The sequence below is a fragment of the Micromys minutus genome, assembly GCF_963924665.1.
Source record: "Micromys minutus genome assembly, chromosome: 17".
Classification (NCBI taxonomy): Eukaryota; Metazoa; Chordata; class Mammalia; order Rodentia; family Muridae; genus Micromys; species Micromys minutus.
The window spans coordinates 42163846-42187825 of NC_137952.1; the positions used below are offsets into that span (position 1 = coordinate 42163846).

The window sequence follows — 23980 nt, forward strand, 5'->3', positions numbered from 1 at the left end:
GTTCAGGGGTTCTCTGGGTGTCATTTCAAAAGGCAGGTTCCGAAGCAATCCTGGCTGGACCCTGCTCCTTTGTAGTCTCCTGGAAAGGGTAATGTTACCAGTCCTAGAACCAGACTTTGAGCACTGTTTCACCTAGATAACCCTGAACCAGCTGAGGTTCTTGGTTCTAAACGACTTGCAGCTTTTCTGACTGTGTTGACGTGGCTGGACAATTTATTTCTGTCATGTGTCCAGCTAGATTAGGGAATCCTGGAGCATCCAGGATAATGCCCTCCACACCCTTCAAAGCTCCATTGAGGAACAAATGTTTTGGGTTGGGGATAAAGTCTTTGCAGGAATCGGAGCTCCAGAGACCCAGAGGAAGAGTCTCCAAAGGTGAAAGAAAACCAGCATAGGCTAAACCCACAGGAGAAATCCCTAATGCTTGGGCTCTCCTTCAGCCTAGCACTTTCCTGTCCCCGAGCTTAGTCTTGGAGATGGAAGCCTTATGAGTCATCCTTTCCAGTTCCTGTCTGAGCTGCCAGCCTGGTGCTGAGACAGGAATAAACAGCCTTGCCCTGTCACCTAGATGCAGCTTTCTTGATCTTGCAGGAGAGCTGGATAGGGATTTTAGCCTTTCATGTACCTATCCTTACTGAGGCTTGGACTCAGCATGGGCTCCCCCGATTGTCTTCCTTTAAATTGGATGTTGTCGCATGTGCATGGTAGCAACCCTTGGTCCTTGTCCTGTCTTGACTAGGCCTGGGATGAACCAAGTTCCCATCCTCTGTGAGATGTAGATCTTGCTGATTTCACTCCCCCTGTTTTCTCTTTCCCTGCATCCGAACAGCCTCCAGCAGGAAGGGACCAGTGGATGCCTATGCGGAAACCCAGTGCCTACTTTCCCTGGCATCATTCACCACACTCCGATTCCTTACACAATGCGTGTCTCACCGGTACCGAGAGAACACAAACTGAAGCCTAGTTTTTAATGGACTCTGAGATTTAGCTTAGATACATATCTGTTCTCCCAGAGAAATTGAGCCTCCAGCGTGCAGACCCAACCTCCTCAGCCAGGTTCCGGCCCATCAAATTGGGAAATGAGGTGATCCATCAGCTACATCTCCCAGGAGTGTTGCTGGCTTGGAGCGCCGGCAGGAGGCGTGCCCCATCTGTGTGCTTTGGCAAAGTCACCCAAAAGATAGCTGCGGGGCTCGGGACCTCCGGGTGACCTGCGCTGATGCTTTTACATTGCCGCAGTTTCCTTGATCTGAGATCCAAAAGCGGTTGAGCTATGGTTGGGATAAGCGGGCTGTGGACAGCTTACTACCAAACACCCACAGACTGAGGCGTTTCACCAGAAAAGTGACCTGCAAGGAAACCCCTCCTCGCGGGGGGTTGTGGGTAGATTTGAGCTTAAAAGTGCTCATCCTAGACTGGAGAGCTGAAGAAAACTGACAGACTCAGTTCTGACAGAGGCCTCAGGAGTCTCTGGAGCAAGCCTGAGAAGTTATTAGCCTTGCTTTTAAATTAAGAAGGAAAAAAAAAATCAAACAAAGCAGAAACCATATAGGGAAAACCAAATCTAAACGCGATGTTTTCATAGCCATGTATACAAATGTATATACAGATTTTCAAGGCTTAATGGTGAACGACTTCTTGGTGTATATGAAGTGTAAGAATCTGTAGCACTAATCTGTTTTATCCAGTGGAGAGGAGGCGAATCCAGATGGACAGGTTGCTCTTTGGCAGGTCAGCAGCTGCCAGATCCTGCAGGAACACTGGGAGGCACCTCCACTGTGCTGAGACCCCGCCTCTTGGATCCCTCTGGGCACTGCAGCCTCAGAGCTCCCAGCTGCCTTTGAGCTGGAGAGTTTTTGATCAAAGGCAGGGCCCCTGGATTGTCCCTGGACCCGTTGTTCCTTAAAGTGAAAGACTGGCGTTTCTCTTCTAGTTGGAATACCTTCCACTCCACCTCCTTCCCCCAGATTCTAAGAAAAGAAGGGAGGAAGCAGAGCAAAACCTAACCTCGGACCACCTGACTCTGAGCCCCCACCCCCACCCTGCCTATCAGCATCAGTGCTGTAGACCCTCTCTGCTGTCTAGAGAGAGCAGAGCCATTGTCTGGTTTGAAAGCCTTTCTTGGAGCCCAGAGTGCTAAAAATAATTAATAATGATGATGATGATGATGATGATGATGATAATAATAATAATAATAATAATAATAATAATAATAATAATAATAATAAACAAATAATAATAATCCAAGCAGCACCAGCATCTCATGAGCCCCTGGCACTGGGGTTCTTACCTGGAATTGAATGGCACTGGGGACAGTTTCCTTTTGGGGTCCGGGAGGAAAGGAGAAGTGAAATCTTTGCAGCTTGATATCTCTCTTTCTCTCCCCTCCCCCATCTCCTCTTCTTCGACCTCCCCCTCCTCCTTCTCCTTCTCCTCTGGCTCCAGTCCTCCCACCCCAGGCAGAACAGAAACTGAAGAGACCTGAAGACCAAGTGCTAAGAGGGCTCACTCCCTGTTCTGCCAACTCTATTACTTCAGCAATACCTCCTGGGGCACAAAGGATTGTAGAGAAGCTAACAGCACGGTGCAAGGAAACAATGTCTTTCCTAGGCTCAGGATGTCATCAGCTTAGTGTAAAGGAATCAAGACCACAGGTAGGTGTGTGTGTGTGTGTGTGTGTGTGTGTGTGTGTGTATTACTGTACACACACACTTGATAGAATGCTTGTTTGAATCTTCCCCCCTTTATACGGGCAAAGGCTGTTAGGCCTAAGTATCACAGGGGCCTGCTGCACTGAAGGATTCTGCACTCCGATCCAGACTCTCCTAGTGTTATGAGGTTGCTAAGCAATTCCACAGTCACATCTGAGCAATGCATACTTAGTACATGCTCCTATAATTCATATATATTGCCATGCTTTCACATGCTTTCATAGTAAAGATCCTAAACATGGAGTACCTGAAAAGGGGAGTGGGCTCAGGACACCCCAGATGCTGGGCTTGAATTGTTTCTACCAGGTTCTTATCTCCAATCTTTAGCTTTCTCCTAACTGCCGCTATTGACCCTAGCCTAGCTTTAAGGTAATAAGAAAATAATCTCATACAGACAATTAAAAGAGTAACTAAGATGACCAGGTTCCCTAGAGACTGGTCCTTCCTAAAAGAGATTTTTAAGCACTTAAATGACCTCACAAGTCAGGTAACAAGTTATTTTAAATGAATCTCAGATTGTCTAATCTTATTTACTCATAGTGCAGTTATTTCTTAGAGAGACATCTTAAAGGATAAAAACACCAAACTCCTGAAACTCTTATTGTAAATTGGGCCATTTATTAAAGTTTCCCTTGCTCCTAAGAAAAAGTTAAACTGTGCTCTATGGTCTAAGACCTTACACACTGTGGTATAGGAAGCCCTACCTAATTAAGCAAAACCTAGGCAGAACACTTATCCAATGACTGTTGGTTACAAGATGGAAATTATTTCTCTGCTCTAGATCATTGCTAGGGTTTGTCTGCTCTTGTCTCTTCAACCCTCCATGGTGAAGCCATTTGTTGGAAATGAATTCATAAATGGCATTTCTTTAGGGCTCGTTAGAAACATAGCCAATGAAAGAGCTATTATTCTGGTTGGTAGTTTCTTTCACTGATTACTCTCATTATAGAAAATTATTTCTTGTAGAAATAAATGTAGGAGGGACTGAAGACATGATAAGATAAATGCAATCATACCAAGCCCAGGCAGGCTGAGTGGATCAGAAACCCAATCTCAACTTCCAGATCCTTTTCAAGTACCATGGCATTTGACAGAATATGCACAAAATATTCTGATGAAAACTTTTATTTCAGTCTTTATCTCCAATTGCTTCCTATTCTAGAAAGTATTATTTATTTTTTTATTTTATTTTATGTATGGGAGTACATTGTTGCTGTCTTCAGACACACCAGAAGAGGGCATCTGATCTCATTACAGATAATTGTGAGCCACCATGTGGTTGCTGGGAATTGAACTCAGGACCTCTGGAAGAGCAGTCAGTGCTTTTATCCTGGAGCCATCTCTCCAGCCTGACCTCTAGAAAGGATTTGAGGTCTGTAATGATTGATGTCATGAGATGTTCTGTAATGAGCTAAACAAAAGAAAGGCTTGTGAGTCTAGTTTACTGCAGCTGAATTTCCTGCTTCTAAGATTCATGGTGTGTTTATCTGTGTACTTGGCTGGCCTGGGATTGGTGTTGTACAGCAGTACCATTTTTATATTTCACTTTAAGGTGGATAGAAACCTCAATACCCAAATTTCAGCTGGAACAAGGCCCAGCCTTTTCTTTGTGAAGCACAAGAGCATGATTTTCTAATAAGCAATGTTTCCTGGTTTTCAGAATTTTGTCTTGATTCTGTGTGAGTCGGTTATAGAGAGGCATCAAAGTGAAAAATTTAATTTTATTTGGAACACGATTTGTAGACTCCATTGTTTGAGTGAACATAATTTGTGGGTTGATGTCTATATGCTGGTGTGGGAGGGCAGGCACAAGATGAGGCAAGGCCTGTGATTGGGCAGTGAAAAAGAAAGATGGGCGCAGAGTTTTTGAGAGGCGGGAGAGATAGGAGACAAGAAGCTAAGATGAAGGAACAGAAGGATGACCCAGACCCATGTGGCTTTAAATGGCCACAGATAACTATTAATATCTTATAGGGGGTGGATAATTACAGGACAATTTGTCTTATCTAGGTGTGCAGTTTACAATAATATCAATTGGTTCTAAGTTTATTGTGTGGATGTTTTTTGGGATGAGGATTTACTGATATAAGTCTGCTTGATAAATTACAAGCCTCTAGAGTTTTGATTTTACTGGGGTTTGTGAAAGATAACCGTGAGATGTGTGGTCATTACGTGGGTGTGGTGTGGCAGAGAGTAGCAGGAAGTAGAGTGGGGTGACGTCTGTTTCCTCAGTTAATGTTTACCACTGCGATAGCCTGTCAGAGGAGCAATACAGAAGGCATACAGCACACCAAGCACCACACTTTCACATGTGTTCTTGCTTCCTCTCACCTAAGCCGGAAATAAGGTCCTTCCACCGCTTGTATGATAATGCCATCATTAAATAATGCAATTGGTCACAAAACTAATGCAATTGGCAAGTACACCAATGGAGTGAGACCATCAAAGGACCCTTAGGATCTACTAGAAATCATAATCCTGCTGTGTTGTAGTCAAACGTGGCATTCGGTGTTGGCCATCTGTAGTCATGATGAAAATCAGCCCATCATCATTTCACAAGTGTACACATTCACAAGTGTACACCATTTCACAAGTGTACACATTCACAAGTGTACATCATTTCACAAGTGCACACATTCACACCATTTCTCCTACCGTTTTTGCACTTCAGGTATAAGAAGTGGATCAAATCTATTCTGGAAACCTTGGTTATTATCTTTATTTATGTGTACAGATGTTTTGTCTGCATGAATGTTTGCTTACCATGTATGTACCATGGAGGCCAAAAAATGGCATCCTGTTTCTTGGGACTGGAGTCACAGATGTTTGTGAGTTTCCATGTAGATGCTGGCAATTGAACTGGATCCTCTAGAAGAGCAGCCAACACTCTTAACCACTGAGCCATCTTTCCAGCCCCCTTTGTCAATATCTCAAAGTATGATTTATTGCTAAATTTTCTTTCATCACCTTTATGTTCACTGTTAAAGACCTAAATATATCTTCTTCAAGATGATTAGACAGTTGTTAAATTAAATATAGATGCAAGCTGCAGATTTATTCCCAAAACAAATCATTTGGTGATAAGCTGAATGACTTAATGGATATGTATACAAGTAAACTCTATTTAAGATTAATTATGTGTGTGCACACATCTATGTGTTCTTTAAAGATGGCGCACCAAAGAAGAAAAAAATAAAACTGCTTCTCTCATTTTTTTTTTCCTTCTGGTTTGCTCAGATACTCTTTGGTATCAACAAAGAATCATTTCTATCAGGAATCGAAAGGAATGGAAAAAAATAATTATCAAAGAACCATCACTGTACGAATCATGGTGAACAGTTAAAATCATTGGCCAAGACTAGTAATAATGTTATTATTAGTAATAATATTATATCCAGTGGCTTCATTGACCTAACCAGACATCCTTTAAACAAATGGTTCTATATCTGTGGGTCAGGACCCCCTTTAAGGTCAAATAACCCTTTCTCAGGGGTTGCCTGACACAAGATATTTATTTATATTATGATTCATAACAACAACAAAATTACAGCTTTGATGTAGCAAGGAAAATAATTGTATAGTTGGGGTCACTATGACATGAGTAACTAGTTGTATTAAAGGGTTACAGCATTAGAAATGTTAAGAAACACTGTCTTAAATGTTACAGCCATTTTTTAAACAAGAAAAATTACATCCTGCATGAGTTTACAAATGTAAGTAATATATCCTAATTGGAAATCTACCTTTTTTGTTTCCTTATTAAAGTAGGAAGAGGAGAATGTTAGATAAGAAGAGAAAGAAAGATAAAGAGAGAGACAGAAACAGACAAAAATGCAGAGGCAGAGAGAGAGAGAGAGAGAGAGAGAGAGAGAGAGAGAGAGAGAGAGAGAGAGAGAGAGAGAGAGAGGTAGAAAGACCCAGAGAGAGAGAGACAGATAGACACACACAAAAGATGTATGTGTTCTTGCTGTAAAAGTTTTACAATATCTCAGGAAAAATATGTGTTATATAATCATTGTTAACAGAAGATGTATATTTTATATATGTGATAAGAATTGAAACAATCTTAATCATAATCTGCCTTCATTTGTTGAAATTTTGATGACGTTCCAAAATGCAGATCTATCCCAAAGATACAATGGTGCAGTGTTAATTCAGGCATCACTTTATGATTTGAGTTGCTACTGATCTAATTTTTGATATGGGGAATTTTTTTTAAATTAAATGCAAAGAATTATATTGGCAGTTTGAAGCAAATACTGTGTCAGAATAAATTTATTCTTAAATTTGTCACTTTATACATGCTAAAATGTGAATCATTGATATTTTTAGGTGTCAGCTTGTTTATCATTTAATAAAGATTTGTCATAGTGATCATAATATGCTAAGTTTTAGAGTCAAAATGTTATATAAAGAGAAATGTTTGTGATCTCTGTAAGTTTAAAACACGTGATGTTTTTCTATCGTAATTCCAACTGACCGTATGACTTTGAGAAGGTCACTGCATTCTCAGTGTCTCACTTTGGGGCAGGTAGAACAACAACCTCCATTTTCCTTTGCTCGGCTTCTAAAGTCATGGAGAGATTCAAACTGACAACATAGGCAAAATGCTTTGTCGTTTGTCCTTTAACACGACATTGGCTGTGACATGATGTTTAAGGCGATTATGATTTTATTGACCTAAATCAATATTCTCTAATAAAAGAAATATTTGGATATTATACGATTAAGGAGGGCACCATGTCTATTCCCCCGAAAAAAGGTTTATTCTGATTTATTAGAACAAGAATTAAAAAAAAAAAAAAAACAAAAAAAATTACCGAAGTACCAAAACGCAAATACAGGAATTATCTAGCGATGTTTGCCTTTCTGCTCTGCTAGAAGCTTTAGAGTAATAGCAGTGTGTTTTCATTACATAACAATAGGTCTTCATTTACACCATAGTTCTAAAATTTCTTTCCTAAGAGACCCCAGATAACCCCTGCATGCTCACAAGCTTCAGGTTTATTTGCAACCGTCTTAACAGAGTGATCCTAGCTTACTACATGGGGCTAGCTCAGGCCACATGCACCCAGGGAGTGGATCTCACTGGCCACTGGGTCCAAAGTATGTGCTGCATTGTCTAGATCCGCTTTTGAGGAGGCATTGTTTTAACTTTATACTCTGCAGCTCTTGAGCTCTTGAACCGGTATAGAAGATGTCTCCGAGAGCCGGAAACTGTTGCCATAGCATTTTCCTTCTCTGTTCCTGCCTACCTTCCTTCACCAAAGCACGAACGATCTGAAACAAATCCATTGGTTTGTTTCAGGAGCAGGATTCGGGTGGTGTATCTACACTAGCTACTGACTGTACCTGGTGGGAGGGTTTAGTAAGTCCGAGGGTGGCATTAAGTTTCCTAGGACAGAGTCATCTTTGCAGATACCGTTGCAGAGTAGACTACAGACCCAGGGAGAAATTTCCTCCCCCACACAACCCCAATCCCATTAGCCTTCTAGACAAGCAAAATTACAAGTCCTGCAACACAACCTCGCTATTTCCAGAACTCTCAGCGTGGACAGCTCCTGCATCCTGGGTGCCTCCTCTGCAGTGTGCGGCAGGAGAGCCTCAGAGCCCAGTGCAGCACGCGACTATCCCGCGCGCTCGCTCCTCCCTGTTCCCCCCTCCCTTACCTCACTCTACCGGCCACTTTGAGGGATTTCCTCCCGGGGCGGCCTTTGCAGCAGAAACACATCTGCCTAGTTCCAGGCTACAGCATGGATCTACGAGGAAGAGCCCTTCTTGGTGGAGACAGACTTCGGATTCTCCTAATGTTCTTCCGTGAGTAGTGTCTGGGGACCAGGGGTATGGAACGCACCCTGCAGAGAATCTAATACACTGAATAAAGCCAGGTGATTTTACTCCGGCTTACTAGGTTTAAAACTGGTCTTTATGCTTGTGTTTATTTGGGGCTGGTGGGTGTTATGACCCATCCGTGTCAGAGAACTCCCAGAGAGCCACACACCTGTAAGGCATCACCCAGACAGAGCGCCAGACAGACCGAACTCATGGCCGCGGTGGCGGGGCACAGCACTGCCAAGAAAGGTTTAGCTTTAACCGGGCTCTGCTCCCTCAACCCCTAGGGCGTGTGTGTGTGTGTGTGTGTGTGTGTGTGTGTTAAAGCTCGGTCGTATTGCAAGTAAGAATCTCATTTTATTTTAGATTCTATTTTTCATTTTAAATAATCATCGACAGTAAAAATGAGTTTGGTAGCGCCGGACTAGAGAAATGGTAGGGAACTTTGCCTGCAGAGAGCCCGCTCCAGTGTCCTAAAGCTAGCTGAGCCCCAAAAGCGATGGGATTGCTTTGCTTGTTCCGCAGATGCAATGGCCCAAACCGTGGCAGAACAAGAAGTGGAAAATCTTTCGGGCCTTTCCACGAACCCCGAGAAAGACATATTTGTGGTGCGGGAAAATGGGACGACGTGTCTCATGGCAGAGTTTGCAGCCAAATTTATTGTACCTTATGATGTGTGGGCCAGCAATTATGTGGATGTAAGGAATCCTTTTCCTCCCCAGCTTGCTCCTAGGGCAGCAGGGCCGAAGGGCACCCTCCCTCCAGGCCCTGCCAAGACCTCAGTCTCCCGCCTCTTCCCCCCCAAAACCCCTGCAGGCTGTTCCCGAATGCTGCATGGGGGTTCCGGCTTGCAACGCCTTCTGCTCGCCCTGCCTGCTTTAAAAGTAAACCCCCTCTCTGCTCCCCTCCTGGAGGGGTGTGCACGTAAGAGTCTACCCGCATGTTCCTGGACCCCGGAGTGCGCGGGCACAGGAGCGCCCAAACCTGCAAGCTAGAGTTTGGACGCGCATTCCTTCCCGGTCCGCGCCAGGGCCCGGCGCGCTGAGGGGGCGCGGGGCGTGTGTGTTCCCAGCTGATCACAGAGCAGGCTGAGATCTCCTTGACCCGGGGAGCTGAGGTGAAAGGCCGCTGTGGCCACAACGAGTCGGAGCTGCAGGTGTTCTGGGTAGATCGCGCCTACACACTCAAAATGCTCTTTGTAAAGGTAACTCGGTGCGGGGAGCGCAGAGGGGTGGTGAAGTCTGCGTGGGTGTGCGCGGTAGTGGCCTCTGGGGTTGCCCATCTTAAAGCAATTAGAGGGGCCCACAGGAGCCTCCCCACCTTGGCAGGAAAGTCACAACACTTCCAAAGGACCAGAGGCGACTTGGAAGCTGAGCAAGGTGCAGTTTGTCTATGATTCCTCAGAGAAGACCCACTTTAAAGATGCCGTGAGCGGTGAGTAGTCCGGGTGGGAGGGGGCGGTCACAGGAGCAAGAGGAAACCAAAAACACACACCCTGTCTCTGGGTCTTGGAAGCAACTCTGGGATTTTTGCTCTGAGGAGAGGCAAGCCTAAGCCTGCTCCCCAGCGTCAGAGACTTGGGAGAAGCTCTGTGTGTTCTCAGCAAAGCCCGGGGAAAGATCCTTCAGACTCATTGCTGTGAAAGGGGCACCCATGAGCTTCATATTGCTCTTGCGTGTTAAACAACTCCTCAAAGAATGCAAAAGGACACCGTGACAGGGTTGGGTGGGCTGCAGGATCGTTCTGTGCACTGGGGTACAGCTCTGGGGTTTTAACCGCAAACCTCAGGGCAGGTTTTGGATCTTAATTCATTAGCTTTCCCTGCCCACTCTCACTCAGGACCTGTAAAACCACCCCAGAGAGAACTCCCGAAACACCCACTACCGAAATACCAGTGTGTCTGTCTGTGAGCACTGTCAAAGAACCAGAGACACATTTAAAGAGATTTTCTAAAACAAAAGCAAAATCCACTGTCTCACTTGCAATGAGGCCTTCCATCGCTTAGGCTCTGCCTTTGATTCTAAAAGAACAGCAAACTTGAGCCAGAAAAGACAAATGGGCTGGGAACTGTGGCGATCTGTGTCACCATTGTGTCTCCGGAACCACGGTTGTGGGCCTTGGTCAAAGAGTCCTGTTTTCAGGCAGGACACTTCTTCCAAAATGGAATTCCAAACTAATATCTAAGGAGACAGGCTCGGGGACAATAGGGGGTCTGGGTCCTATCTTTCTTTGGCCCTCTAGCCCCATAATTGCAGCACCAATAGGAGGCATAGTTTGTGGGTTAGCAGAGAGCTGCCTTACACTAGGAGCAGCGAGTGTGCACAGACCTAACCGCTGTCTTGCTTCTCCTGCAGCTGGGAAGCACACAGCCAATTCTCATCACCTCGCTGCCTTGGCAACCCCAGCTGGGATGTCCTATGAGTGCCAGGCTCAGCAGACCATTTCTCTGGCCTCCAGTGATCCTCAGAAGACTGTCACCATGATCCTGTCCGCAGTGCACATCCAGCCCTTTGATATCATCTCTGACTTCGTCTTCAGTGAAGGTGGGTTAGGCCGGTGCTGGGAAAGGGAACAGGGGGTATTTTAAAGGCAGAGAAGAGGCGCTTCCTACGCTCCCAGGATAGTGTTGTCTGCGTCTCTTCTAGGGTGTGGTGGCAATTTTTACAAGATGTTAAGAGAGGTTTTAAGATTTCCGAAATACCCACCCCTGCCCAACCCCTTGCTTCTTTATTCTCTCATTCACTCCTATGGGAGAAATTACTTAAAGGCGATTTGATGTTCTGTTTATTTCCCATAGGCAGATTCTAATTGCTTTTTTTTTTTTTTTTTTTTTTTTTTTTTTTTTACTTTCCATGGGGTTGGGGATTGTCAAGTGAATGCAATGAATTATTTAAATGTTTTCATAATATTGGGGGATCATCATTGGGCTCACCTACCATTTCCCACGATATTTCTCTCTTACCTCAACAAAGCTTGCTCAACCTAAAATGGAGAGCGTGAGTCCACCACCCCTGAATAACTACTCCCAACGCATTTGAGAATTTAGAAGGTACATTTTCCCTGAAATAAAAAAAGGGGGGCAGATTCTTTTGTGCAGCTCCTCCTTCTCACCATCCTCTACCTCCTCCTCTCTCTCTTCTCCCCTCCCCCCATTCACTCCCACACACTCCCTGCCTCTCTCTTTCCTTCCATCTTTCTGTGGTGGTCTTGGATGGAATTTTCAGTCCACCATCTTAATACTTGTCCATTGTGTTATATTCTGGGCCACAGACCAGTTAATCACCTTGGCATTGGTAATTTTCCCTCTTGGCTTTATTAACATCTAACACAGTACTAGATCAAGACAGATGCTCAGGTAAATAGATGGGCTGATACTCAGTTGACAGAGACTTACATATGTGTATATTTTAGAAGTGGAAATTAAGCTCTAGGGGACAGAATCCCAAAGTTTTAAATATTCACTTATTTATTTCAATATTCACCATATATAATAACACTATATATTTATTTAAAAATTCACTATAATATTATATAAAATGGTGTACATAATTATAATAATATACCATATACTAGATAAGTATACAGGATTCTATGTATGTATATAGTATATAATACTGCATAAAATACTAAATATAAAATATTTACTATATATAGTATTTAAATATTTATAAAATGTAGCACTGTCTTCCTTACACCAGAAATATTATAATATTTTTGTATGTAATGAACGTAATATAAAATATTATGGGTGCTGACCCAGAAACTCATTATGAAAAAACTGGACCATGTATTATCCTTCCATGGGGTTGTTACCACAGGCACATTTAAGTTTGAATGGGAGCCTTAGGTGGTGTTTAGTGGCTTTTTGTCCACTGGTCAGTTGTTACTGGTTATTTCCAGGCACTTCTGGTGCTTTAATCATTAATTGTACTTCCGAACCTCTAACCCACCCAAATCTGTTCTGGGTTATTTCTATGCTGTTTCTGGTCACTGTGGATGGAGACATCACAGATGGTGCACGTTTAAATTTGCGTATAAAGAACAAACAGTTACTGAATGAAGAATCGAGCTGCTTCATTAAAAATCAGTGAATTTCATCACAGAGTTAGTTACATTCTTTCTTTAAAAACAATTTGTATCCATTTCAAGGTTGTAGATGGGGAAGATTACTGGGCACATATAGAGACTGTAAGCATGCATAATTTCTTAAACGCAGACAGAATGGACCAGGCAAATTGCAGTATTATCTGGCATTTCAGGCTAGTAATTGCGATGTCCTCTCCTATGTGGTGCCCCAGGCTCTGGCTTCAGTGCTCCTGAGAGGAGGCAGGACCTATTCAGAGTCACTCAATAGATCTTGTGCCTTTGTGTGCAAGGTGTCTTTTTGTTCCTGGCCCCTCCTGTCCATGTTTCTAGCATCTGCCCAAGACTGTCTTGGAAGAGATTGCTGTAGTCCATTAAATGGAATTGGAAAGATTCCTTTTGGGTTGCCTATTCTGGTCCCAGCACTGGGATTCCCAGAGGCTTCCAGTGTGTCGTGCATGTGTATGTGGGTGTGAATGGAATGTACCTGCCAGAGGGGAGGATGTCTGGCTCTATATCTACACAACTCCTATGCTTGTATGCACTTCCAGGTGTGTGTGTGCTCATATTTAAGTGTAAGTGTATTTGAAAATGTCCAGGGGCTTGTGGTGAAAAGTCCATTATTTGTGTCAGGAGGTTTTACCCGACATTCTTCCCAGCTGCCTACTTAGCCTGCTGTATGAGTTAAGCAAAGAAGAATTAGTAAAACGGATAAGTGGACAGTCCCTGGGGCTGAGGGCAGTCAGATGATAGTTGACATCTTTATCACAATGTTCCTTTAAATGTGTTAAATCTAGCTCCTGAACTGATCCTAATACCAGTGTTCAGAGGAATTTTGGATGGTGGTGAACACAGTTGTGATATTAGTATACACTAATGCTTCTGTAGCCCTGAGCTGCCAAGCTCTATGTGATGTTGTTGATTTACAGAATCCTACAGAAGGCTTTAAGGGTTAGAGGATGAGACACACGACAAGTTTTGGTGGTTGGGGATTGGATGGGGTTATCGGAGGTGGACAGAGCCTCACAGTAGATAGCGCCATCCAGACAGAGAGTCATAATGTGAAGACCACCATCCAGCTGGAGGGTGGAGGAAGGTGAGGGACTTCCTGGAGGAAAGAGGGCCGTGAGAGTAACTCTAGTGACTGGTCAGCAGTGTACAAGCAGGAGGGACCCTGCCCAGCAGCGTAAGCCATCTGAGGGGATATCGGAAAGTGGTTTAGTTGAACCAGAAAAATCCTCGTGAATGTCTAGACCAAAGCCAGCCTTTCCTGTTATTTAAAGTAGCGAGGCCCGTTTTCATCTGTCTTGGGTGGAAGATGGCACAATGTAAAATGTACTGATAACATGACATCAGCAATATTGGGAATGCATTAGAAATGATGTCCAAAATGAATCGTGACAGATAAGTCTGTCTATAACTCAAAACATTTAGAACAGCACGTTAAACACTTTCTGGACTTATTTTGATGTTGACAAAGTCCTGACATTAAAGCAGTTCTCAGGTTATTTTCTGAAAACACTGGAGCTCATTGTAGCTTAGTTATATATTTAATGATTTAATTATAATTGATGACCCACTCATTTAATATGATTACTCAGATTACTCAACTATTAACCGATGATCATCATCCATTTGTTGAAATGATATTTCTGTAGGTTTGAAGAAATAATAACTGTTATATGCCTTAGCAAAAAAAAAAAAAAAAATATATATATATATATATATATATATATATATATATATATATATTAACAGCAAGCAGCTAAAAACAAGAGTGAGCAGAGTTTCGGTGTGCCTCTGTATGACAGCCTACAGAAGCTGCCATGGCTTGGGGCCTTATAACTACAAGTCCCTTGCTTATCAATGGGCAACAGCTGTTGGGTGAGGCTTCAAGGGCTGTACAAAGCAAGCAGGCTCCAAGTGGCTCAATATTGCCCACTGTTTGTGTTCTGAAATCAATTTGGTCTACAAAATTTTGAGCAGGCTTTTGAGCAAAGGGGCCTCAGCCTGTAGTGAAGAAATGGAGGATTGAGGGGCAAGTTTGTCTCATTTGTATACTAAACACACTACACAGCGCAGTCGGTCACCTGCTGTTCAAAGCACCCTGTGTTTCTCAGCTGGGGTTAATTAACTTGTCCTTCTGCAATTAATTCACAGTGTAACCTCTTGAGGGTCTGGGGGATTTCTGGCTGATGGGATAGGAGATTCTTCACTGGGAGGGAATACCATCCTGAGTGTTTGAAAGGCAAGTTTGACATGTAATGTCAGAAAAACACAATAGAACATGAAGTTTGTCTCTGGTCTCCTTTATTAGAAACTCAAATTTGTAGATATTTAAAATAGAGCACAATTCAACTAGGCCCTTTTTAATTCTCACGGGAAAGCAGGCAAACAAAGGCTACTAAGGTCCCCATGTGCACAGGTGTTTCAGAGGTCCAGACAATCCTAAATTCATACCCATTTAGACTTTGATTTTTGATTATTTATGTTCCATTTTATGTGCAGAAAATTGAGTCCAGGGTCTTTCACTTCCTAGAAAAAAAGCTCTAACCTTGAATTCTACCTCACTGACCCTGTGAGCTTTTTATTATTTTGCTAACTGCTAGATCAGGAGATGCTGCCTGTAGTTTGACATGTTTTTCCCCAGTGTGGTCTTGCTATCAGGAATTACTGCCTGTCAGTGCCTCCTGTGTAAGCAGCCAAACTGAGCTGATTCCAGCGTATACTGTTGGGGATTGTATTGAAGACTTCAATGTGGAGCCTGGGCAGAGAGCTCAGCATAGCATTCTATGTCCCGGGCACTGTATTCTGGAGCCAAGGTGTGGCATGCCTTAGAGTAGTCCTCAGAAGGGGAATAAGAAACTCTGGCATGTACCCATGAATGCCACCCATTACTGACAGCTGCTTTAAAGAATCAATTCTCTGGAATTTATGACCATTGGAATGCTCGTGAAGGCCGAGAGAAAAATGTGCATGCCTGCTCTAATTAGGGCCAGAAGATATGCACCTTCCTTGCCATGGGAGAGCACAAAGTTTAGGGAGAGATGGTGTATACAGTATAGCCGTATTCTCAGCACAAAGATTCAGCCAATGATCACTACTGTTATATATATCACATAAATCTTAATGAACTGGCTATTCAGGCTAACAGTTTCTCAGCAAATAAAACTCAACTAATACAATGAAAAAGAAAAAAAGATCAAATCTTGTCTCCAACAACATGGTAAGACCACAGAGGGATACCCAGCTACACAAAGGTGACTCTACTATTTATTCAGAAACAGTCTGGAAGTCAGGAGAGCCCCAGGCAGACAGTCTGGCATTCCCCCTATACTAGCACAATAAACGGTATAATGTTCCCAGGCCGTGAATACAGATTTAAAACGTAGTACGAAGAAGGCCAGACCCAGCAGTCAGAGGTGATCTGATCTGAGGGCAGGGCATGCTGTTAAGTAGAGGGGAGGGGGTCTTGTTGGCTGTTGCAGCTGGCATCAGATGGCCCCTGTAATGTCTAATCTGTTCCCCAATTCATTGGGTTGCTGTTCATCTTTCCCTGACCTGCACCAAACCACCCAGGCCTGTGTTTTTGTATGATCTTAAAGCCTAGGCCATCCAGAGTATAAGGGATCCCAAATCCTGTGAGGTGGACAGAGAGATACAGGGTCCTGGGGCTTGTGGAGACAGATGTGATTTGGACTGAGCCAAGGGACCTCTCTTGCTCTGTAATCTGTGGGTTAATAATCAGATCACTCACTGCTCAGGATTTTAACTGGGGAGCACGCAGGGGTTAGAGATTGGTTTTGTGTGTGTGTGTGTGTGTGTGTGTGTGTGTGTGTGTGTGTGTGTGTGTGTGTGTGTAAAATTCAATGGGAAAATTGTATCTATTTCATTAACTTATGACTGGTATTTTGAGTATTTAGCATTTCTTTTAGTTATAAATGAAGATCATACAAACAGTGCTAGTCACAGTAGCTGGGACTCTCCCACCAATCGACACCATTGGCTTTCTATTCACAGAGCAGCCTGTGCAAAGATTACAGTCACAACCAGTGTGCAGGTATCCATAAAGAAGCACACATGTTCCTAAATCTCAAATTAGTATAAAGATGTTGATTGTCTTTGTAGCCTTCCCTGCATTTTCTCTTTTGTATTTATAAACACTGTTCTGACTAGAAGTCTACAGTTTCATCAAACATGCTTTAATGGGTCATAAGCACCGCTGCTTTAACTGATAGAGATCAGAATAAATTGTCTGTTAGCATTTTATCGTTGGATCGAAATACCTGTGATAACCTGTTTCGAGAAGTGGTCCCACTCTGAGCGCAGGCTGGCTCTACATTTGTACACATTCTTTTGCCTTTGCCTCCTGCATGTCTAAGCCACCATGCTGGCTCTTTCCTAATGCTCTTTGGCATCTCTACAGCTCATTTTCTAATCATAGCTGATTTTGTTTTTGAGGCTTTAGTTCATATTTTCCTAAAGTAACAAAAGATGAATTTTGAGAGACCACAATAGTATTCCAGTATCTCCCCACTCTCAATCTCTCCCCCCCCCTGCTTTCCCCTCTCCCTTTAGTCCTCCCTCCTACCCTCCTCCAGCTATGCTGCAGTTATACTGTTCAGCTAGTCTGTGTGTTTCCAGTGGGACTTACTAGGGTACAGCAGTTAGCCCAGTGATGTTTCCATTGCTCCATGTAGAAAACAAAAACACAATGTTCTTTTCTTTGTGGAGTTGTCGTGGCATTAGATTACAGATAAACTTTGTCTTTAAATAAAATGTTAATTTAAGGACTATAATCTACCTTTGATGCCTGGAGGCTGAGGCGGGAAGATTGTAAATTCAAGGACAGCCTTGACATACAAAATGAAACTATCTTAAAAGAAAGAAATTAAGCAACAGGACTCAGGAGAGCTTTGAAAAGTTGTGTAATAGAATGTAATTTCCCATTCGTGCTTGTTAGAGGAATGATTCCAAGCATTCAGGAGGCTTTCTGATCTTTCTGCTTGTTCTGTGTATGTTGAAAAGACAATGAGATCACAGGGGATTCTAAGGAGCCTAGCATATGGTAGTGATTTGGTAAATGCTTGCTGGAACATCTTCACCTGAAGCCTCAGTCCTCGGGAAGAGGCACTAAAATCTGAGTTTCTGCACAGGAGGCTCAAAAATTTGATGAAAGGACCCCTACAGGGTGTGACTATCAGAAGGGCTTTTAGCATTTCTGGTTTCCCTCCTTCCCTTCTCTATTTTTTATAATTTATAGCTATATTTTCTTCCTCTTTATTGTGGACTAATATTGCATTTTGTGACTACACCACAGTCTATGCCATTTTCCAAACACTTGGCTGTTTCCAGACTTGACTATTCTCAGTAGTTCCTACAGATATTTTTATTTTGAGGTTCTCATGTCCATACATTTTCTTTTTTTTCTCAGGTTGATATAGGCCAGGGAGATGCTGAGTTCGTTCAAAGGCAGGCATGTATTTATCTTCACTCAGGATCACCAGAGTGTTTAACACTTGCCAGTCATCGCCAGAACTTGTTATCTTTCAGCCTTCTTGAGCATCTTGTGTTGATGAGTAATTCTCTGATCGCTAGATTCCAATTAAAAGTTAAAAAAATGAGAAAAATGATAGTATTCATGTCTAATTCTAAACCATTAGAAACAAATAAACTCTTCAAGTAACTTTAAAATGAAATAGATTTCCTAGATTTTCTGATGGCTTCCAGGAATCTAATAACTAAACATTGCCTTGCTAAATGGGTATATACTAACTTTATATCATGTAGAAATACTAAGGCTAAGCAAAAGAAAAAAAAATGACCCACCTGCAGAGGCTTCTCTGAGTTTGTTTCACCTCTGGTTCTGTCCTGTCTCTGCTAGAAGGGCCTAGAATTCAGAATGTGTCGCTAACTCTCATTGCTTTCTCCTTTCTCATTTCAGAGCATAAATGTCCAGTGGATGAGAGAGAGCAGTTGGAAGAGACCCTGCCCCTGATCTTGGGCCTCATCTTGGGCCTTGTCATTGTCATAACCCTTGTGATTTACCACATCCACCATAAAATGACTGCCAACCAAGTGCAGATCCCCAGGGACCGTTCCCAGTACAAGCACATGGGCTAGGGAGCATCAGGCAGACCAAGTCCTGCCCCCAAACTGGAAGACATAGAATGACAATGACACTTTTCCACCTGTATACAGGATCCACCAACATAGCTACACTCCAACAGGCCCAGGCACCTGAGGCTTGCCTGGCCCCTGTCCATGCTTAAACCCAGGGATGGAAGGCAGGTCTTGGGGTTTGGGGATTAATGGTGGCTGTTGTGTTTATGCTGGGGAGTAAGTAAGGGTGGCTGAGTATAAAAGCTTTCATGCTCAGTTTGGCTGAACTTTGACTCTGACTCTGTAAGTAGAAAGGAAGGTGTGGCCCTTACATTTAGAAAGTGGAGACTCTTCCTTCGGGAGACCTCTTTAGGTCGGAGGAAACCAGGTGCTTCACTCCCTTGACCCCAGCTGGGATACTTAACTCAGTTTCCAATGCACACAAAATATAACCTCATGCTCTCTGCAAGCAGCAAGACCCCTGAAAGTGACCCACGCTTCTGGCTGGCATTCTGCATGTCTAGTGATTGTTTTGGGAATGTCTCACTGCTACCCGCACCCAGTGGCTCTGCAGCACAAGAGCCTGTCTAGCGTCATGACGCACGGTTGTTTGGAATTCATAATGTGTCGGTTCCAAGTGAGGGGACCTCAAGAATCAATCCATGTGAGTTTGCTTTTGAAAATGAATTAAAAAGAAAAAAAAACTTAGCCTTGCCTCTTCTTTTCTTCCTTCCTTCCTTCTTTCCTTTCTTTCTTTTTTGAAATAAGGAAATAAAACTAAAAAAATTTCTCTAGTAAGCAAAGAAGCAAAGTGAATTAAAATTAATATTTTTATTTTTCTGTTTTTGCAAGAGAGAGAGAGGAGAGAGAGAGAGAGAGAGAGAGAGAGAGAGAGAGAGAGAGAGAGAGAGAGAGAGAGAGAGAGGATCAAGGCAGGGATGAAACAAGGGGAATGTTGGTTTTCCATAGCTTGTTTTAGGATTTCTGTTGCTTTGAAGAGACACCATGAACCTGACAACTTTTATAGTTTTAACTGGGCTGTCTTAGAGACCAGAGGTTTGGTCCATTGTTATCATGGTAGGAAGCATGGTGGCATGCAAGCACACATGATGTTTTAGAAGGAGCTGAGGTTTCTACACCTCATTGTCAGGCAGCAGGAAGAGAGAGACACTACCGGGTCCAGCTTGAGCATTGAAACCTCAAAGCCCACCCCCACTGACACATTTCCTCCAATAAGGCCACACCCACTCCAATAAGACCACACCTCCCAAATCTACTCACTAAGCATTCAAATATATGAGCTTATGAGGAACAATAGCATTCAAACCACTACAATAGCTGTGATAAACAGAATACTTTATATAGTAAAACATGGGTTTATTTTGACTCAAGTGTAAAAGGCGTCTGTCCTTGGTCACTATGCAGCCATAGCAGCATGGTATGAACCTAGAACACAGGATGTCTCTTCATCTCATATAGCTGGGAAGTAAATGAGGGGTCCATTGGGGTGAAACCAGATGCAAAAACCTCTTTGGTTTCTTTGTGTATCAGTAACGTTTTGCTATCTTTCTATAACATTTTTTATTGATTCTTTCCCATTGTGCACCCCAACCCCATTCATCTCCCCATCCCTTTGTTTTACCCTCTATCCTTGCAACTACCCCCCAAAAGAAAACAAACAATAAAATAGAAAATCCAAGCAAACAAACAACTCTCCCCAAACCCTATTTTGCCATGGAAGCCCTAGGGTGTCACACATGTGTTCTTTTGCCCAAACAGCTTTACTTGCAAATATTCTTTGCAATGAGTCATTGGTCTGGCTTGAGGTCTCTGGCTTCTGTTACACTATCGATACCGGATCCTCACCAGGATGCCTTTAAGATGCCCTATTGTCTCCTGTCATGGAGATCCTGCAGCTTCGAATCTGTAGGACGAGCCCCTTAAGGCATTCTAGCAGTTCATAGATGGAGGAGTACTGGGGTTGTCCAGAATACTAAATCTGGGCCTGGCAGGAAGCTGAGATGGTCAGCCCACCAGTGCTCCTGCACCCGTACAAAGGGCTGGGCCAGCTCTTCCATTCTCCCTGACCCATGCCACTAGGGCCGGCTCAACTGTGCTGCCTAGGCATGATGCGGAGCAGGGTCTGCTCTCCCAAGTGCTGCAACAGATGAGGGGTTGGGTCAGCTCTCATGCACCAAGGCTCTCCCGAGCGGGCCACGTGAGGCATGGGGCCAGCACAGCCCACTGCTTAGACATCAACATGGCCTCAGGTGCAATCAGGGACATCCTCATGGCCTTTGGTGGTAATTCAGGCCACCTACATCAACATAGACTCCAGCTGCAGAAGGTCATGGACCCAGACATGGTCCTCAATGTCAGACCAGGTCAGGATATCACCATGGCTTCAGGTGGCAGTACAGCTACACAGGTCAGTTTGGCCCCCAGTGTCAGTACGGTCCCTGGACACCAATATGGTCTCAGGCAACAGCCCAGACCACTGACCTCTGGATGGCCTACAGTGGCATGATGGGATACCGTCATTAGTCATTGTTACTATTCGACATTAGTATTACTATCGTGGGGTGGTTGTTTTACACCAGGCAGTCTTTAACAAGCCGGCCTAAGATCATATCAAACTCGTGTAAATTCTTTTGAACACAGTCTTACTCCCCATAGCTTTGCCCCTATCTTGGTCACAAGCTGGGCAAAGAAAGGGGAGCCACAGGAGACAGAACCCTGAGCATTTCTATCCCAAGGACTTCTAGTGAGTTTATAGCTCTGAGCTACTTCCATGGCCACTGCCTTTGCCTTACATTCTATAGTTGTTCCTGGAGCAGGGATAGAAGCCGTGGTTCATCTGCTCACATTGTTTACAGAAGGGAAAGAAAACAAAGGAAATAGATAAACCACAGATGCTCAATTACCCCTTTAACTGTCATTTTTCTTTTTTACTGGGAATTGAAAACTAAATGTCTCTAGGCACAAAAGGATAATGGGTCTGCCTATCTGGAAATGCCAGACCAGACGATGTATATGTAGATTTCTTTGGGATGAGACAGACCTTTTGCTTTAAAATCGTGGGTGGTGGTGGTGGTACACGTATATGGGAATGAATATACTTTGCCCATGGGCACATACACAGAGGCCAGAGGATAGCTCTGGATATAGATTTCTATTGTTATCTGCCTTATTCCCTTGTGACAGGAAATAGTCTCCCTAAACTTGAACTTTGCTGTTTTTACTAGACGGGCTAGCCAGTGAGATCCTGAAGTCTGCTGGTCTCTGATTGTCTACTTAGCACTGGGGTGAAAAGGACAGGTGACTATATCCAGGTTTTTATTAAAAAATAAAATAAAATAAAGGCCCAAATTCTTAGAACTCAGGTCTTCATGTGTGTACTCCAAGTGTTCTTAGCAGGTTATCCATCTGCTCTGTCTCAAGAGTGACTTCATTTTAAATTCTTAGTATTTTGCTTTTTTTATTCCCTCTCTTGCAGCAAACTGTTTCCAGTGAGACTGTGTCAGAAGGCAGGTACAGTTACTTCTCACTTAAAAGTAAAGAAAGTTATCTAAACTAGATATACTGAGAATCCATAGATTCCTACAAAAGCAGAGAAACTCGGAGATGGGAAACAACAGGCAAATATGATGGAGAAATGAGAAGGAAGATGTTAAGAAGCTCAGCGGTACTGGGCATCTTGGGAACACAACAGTGTGCTTTTCACAGAAGAGTCCAAATTCTTATTAGACACAAACATTGTCCTGGAATTATCAACTGGGAAAGACAATTTTTTCCGCCCAAAAAGCTCATTTCTGATCACTGCAAATGCCAAACCACCTGGTGCTGGTCCAGACAAATACCTTAGTTAAGTTGTCTCAAACTGTAGATTGAAAGCTAGATAGCATTGCAAAATGGAAACTTTACCCAATAAGACCCCAAAACTGCATTTCTGTGCTGTTTGCCAGGTAATTCTGATGCAGAAATGTGAAGATTTTGAGTTACAAAGATGTCACTATTAATAAATATGCAGCACCATCCAAGTCACTGTGCCCATGTGTGTATATTTTCTCATTTGAAAATGGAGCTCATTTCTTCATTCTTGCAAAGTTTCTTAAGAATATAAGAGAGTGCTGACATGTTCCACAAAAGGTGACATTCTTTTCTACCCCATTTTTTTTCACATCCTTACTGCAATTTTACTTACCAAACAAGAGTTTATAATTTAAAAAGGTCTAACACAATTTTTATTAATTACTTTTTTACATCACAAGTGGAGCTTCCCCTCCCTCCTCAGTTCCCCCCCCCCTTACTTTCCCTGCCTCCATTCTCCCTCCCTTTCTCCTCAAGGAAGGGGAGACATCCCATGGATATCTACCTGCCTCAGCATATTAACTTGCAGTAGGACTAGGTGCATTTTCTCCTACTGTGCCTAGGCAAGGCAGCCCTATTAGGAGAAGGGGTCCAAATACAGGTGACAGAGTTAATGACAGCCTCTGCTCTAGTTGTTATGGGTCCCACATGAAGACCAAGCTGAACATCTCTTAAATATGTGTAGGGGGCCAAGGTCTATCCCATGCATGCTCTTTGGTTGATGGTTCAGTTTCTGCGAGCCTCTCTGGGCCCAGCTTAGTGGATTTTGTAGATTTTCTTGTGATGCCCTTGTTCCTTCTGGCTCCTTCAATCCTTCCTAACCCCCTATTCCATAAGATTCCCCAAGATCCACCTAATGTTTGGCTGTGGGTCTCTGCATGTTTCCATAAGCTGCTAAGTGAATCCTGTCAGAGGACAGCTAGGCTAGGTGCCTGGATGCCACTGCAGGAGACTATCACTAATAGTCTCAGGGGTGGGCTCTCTCATGGCATGGTTGGGCCAGTCACTGGTTGGCTACTTCCTCATTTCTTGCTACATCTGTATCCCTGCACATCTGATGGTCAGGACAAATTGTAGGTCAAAGGCTTTAGGGGTGAGTTGGTATTCCTCATTTCTCCATTGGAAGTTTTGCCTTGATACAGTATATGACCATTTTCAGGCTCCACATCCCTCATTTCTAGGACTTTTAACTACGGTCACTTTCATAGAGTCCTGGAAGATTTTAGTTCATCCCAGAGATGCCCCTCCCCCACCAACAATCCAAGTTCTCTTCCATTCTCCTCACCCTTGACCCTTTCTTTTTAATCTTTTTATTTTTATTAATAATTTCATTCATTTACATTTCAAATGATATGCCCCTTCCTGGTTACTCCTCCACAAAC

The 23980-nt window shown here is 43.3% G+C and overlaps 1 protein-coding gene across 1 annotated transcript; it reads left to right on the forward strand.

Moving 5' to 3' along the window:
• Nucleotides 1-8464: 8464 nt before the first annotated feature.
• Nucleotides 8465-18749, forward strand: LAMP5 (lysosomal associated membrane protein family member 5; the record flags this gene model as incomplete). The annotated part of the gene is made up of 6 exons (XM_080931207.1): nucleotides 8465-8528; nucleotides 9069-9241; nucleotides 9616-9747; nucleotides 9872-9977; nucleotides 10898-11086; nucleotides 18571-18749. 6 exons carry the CDS (start codon nucleotides 8465-8467, stop codon nucleotides 18747-18749), a joined length of 843 nt encoding a protein of 280 aa, XP_080787333.1.
• Nucleotides 18750-23980: the final 5231 nt, after the last annotated feature.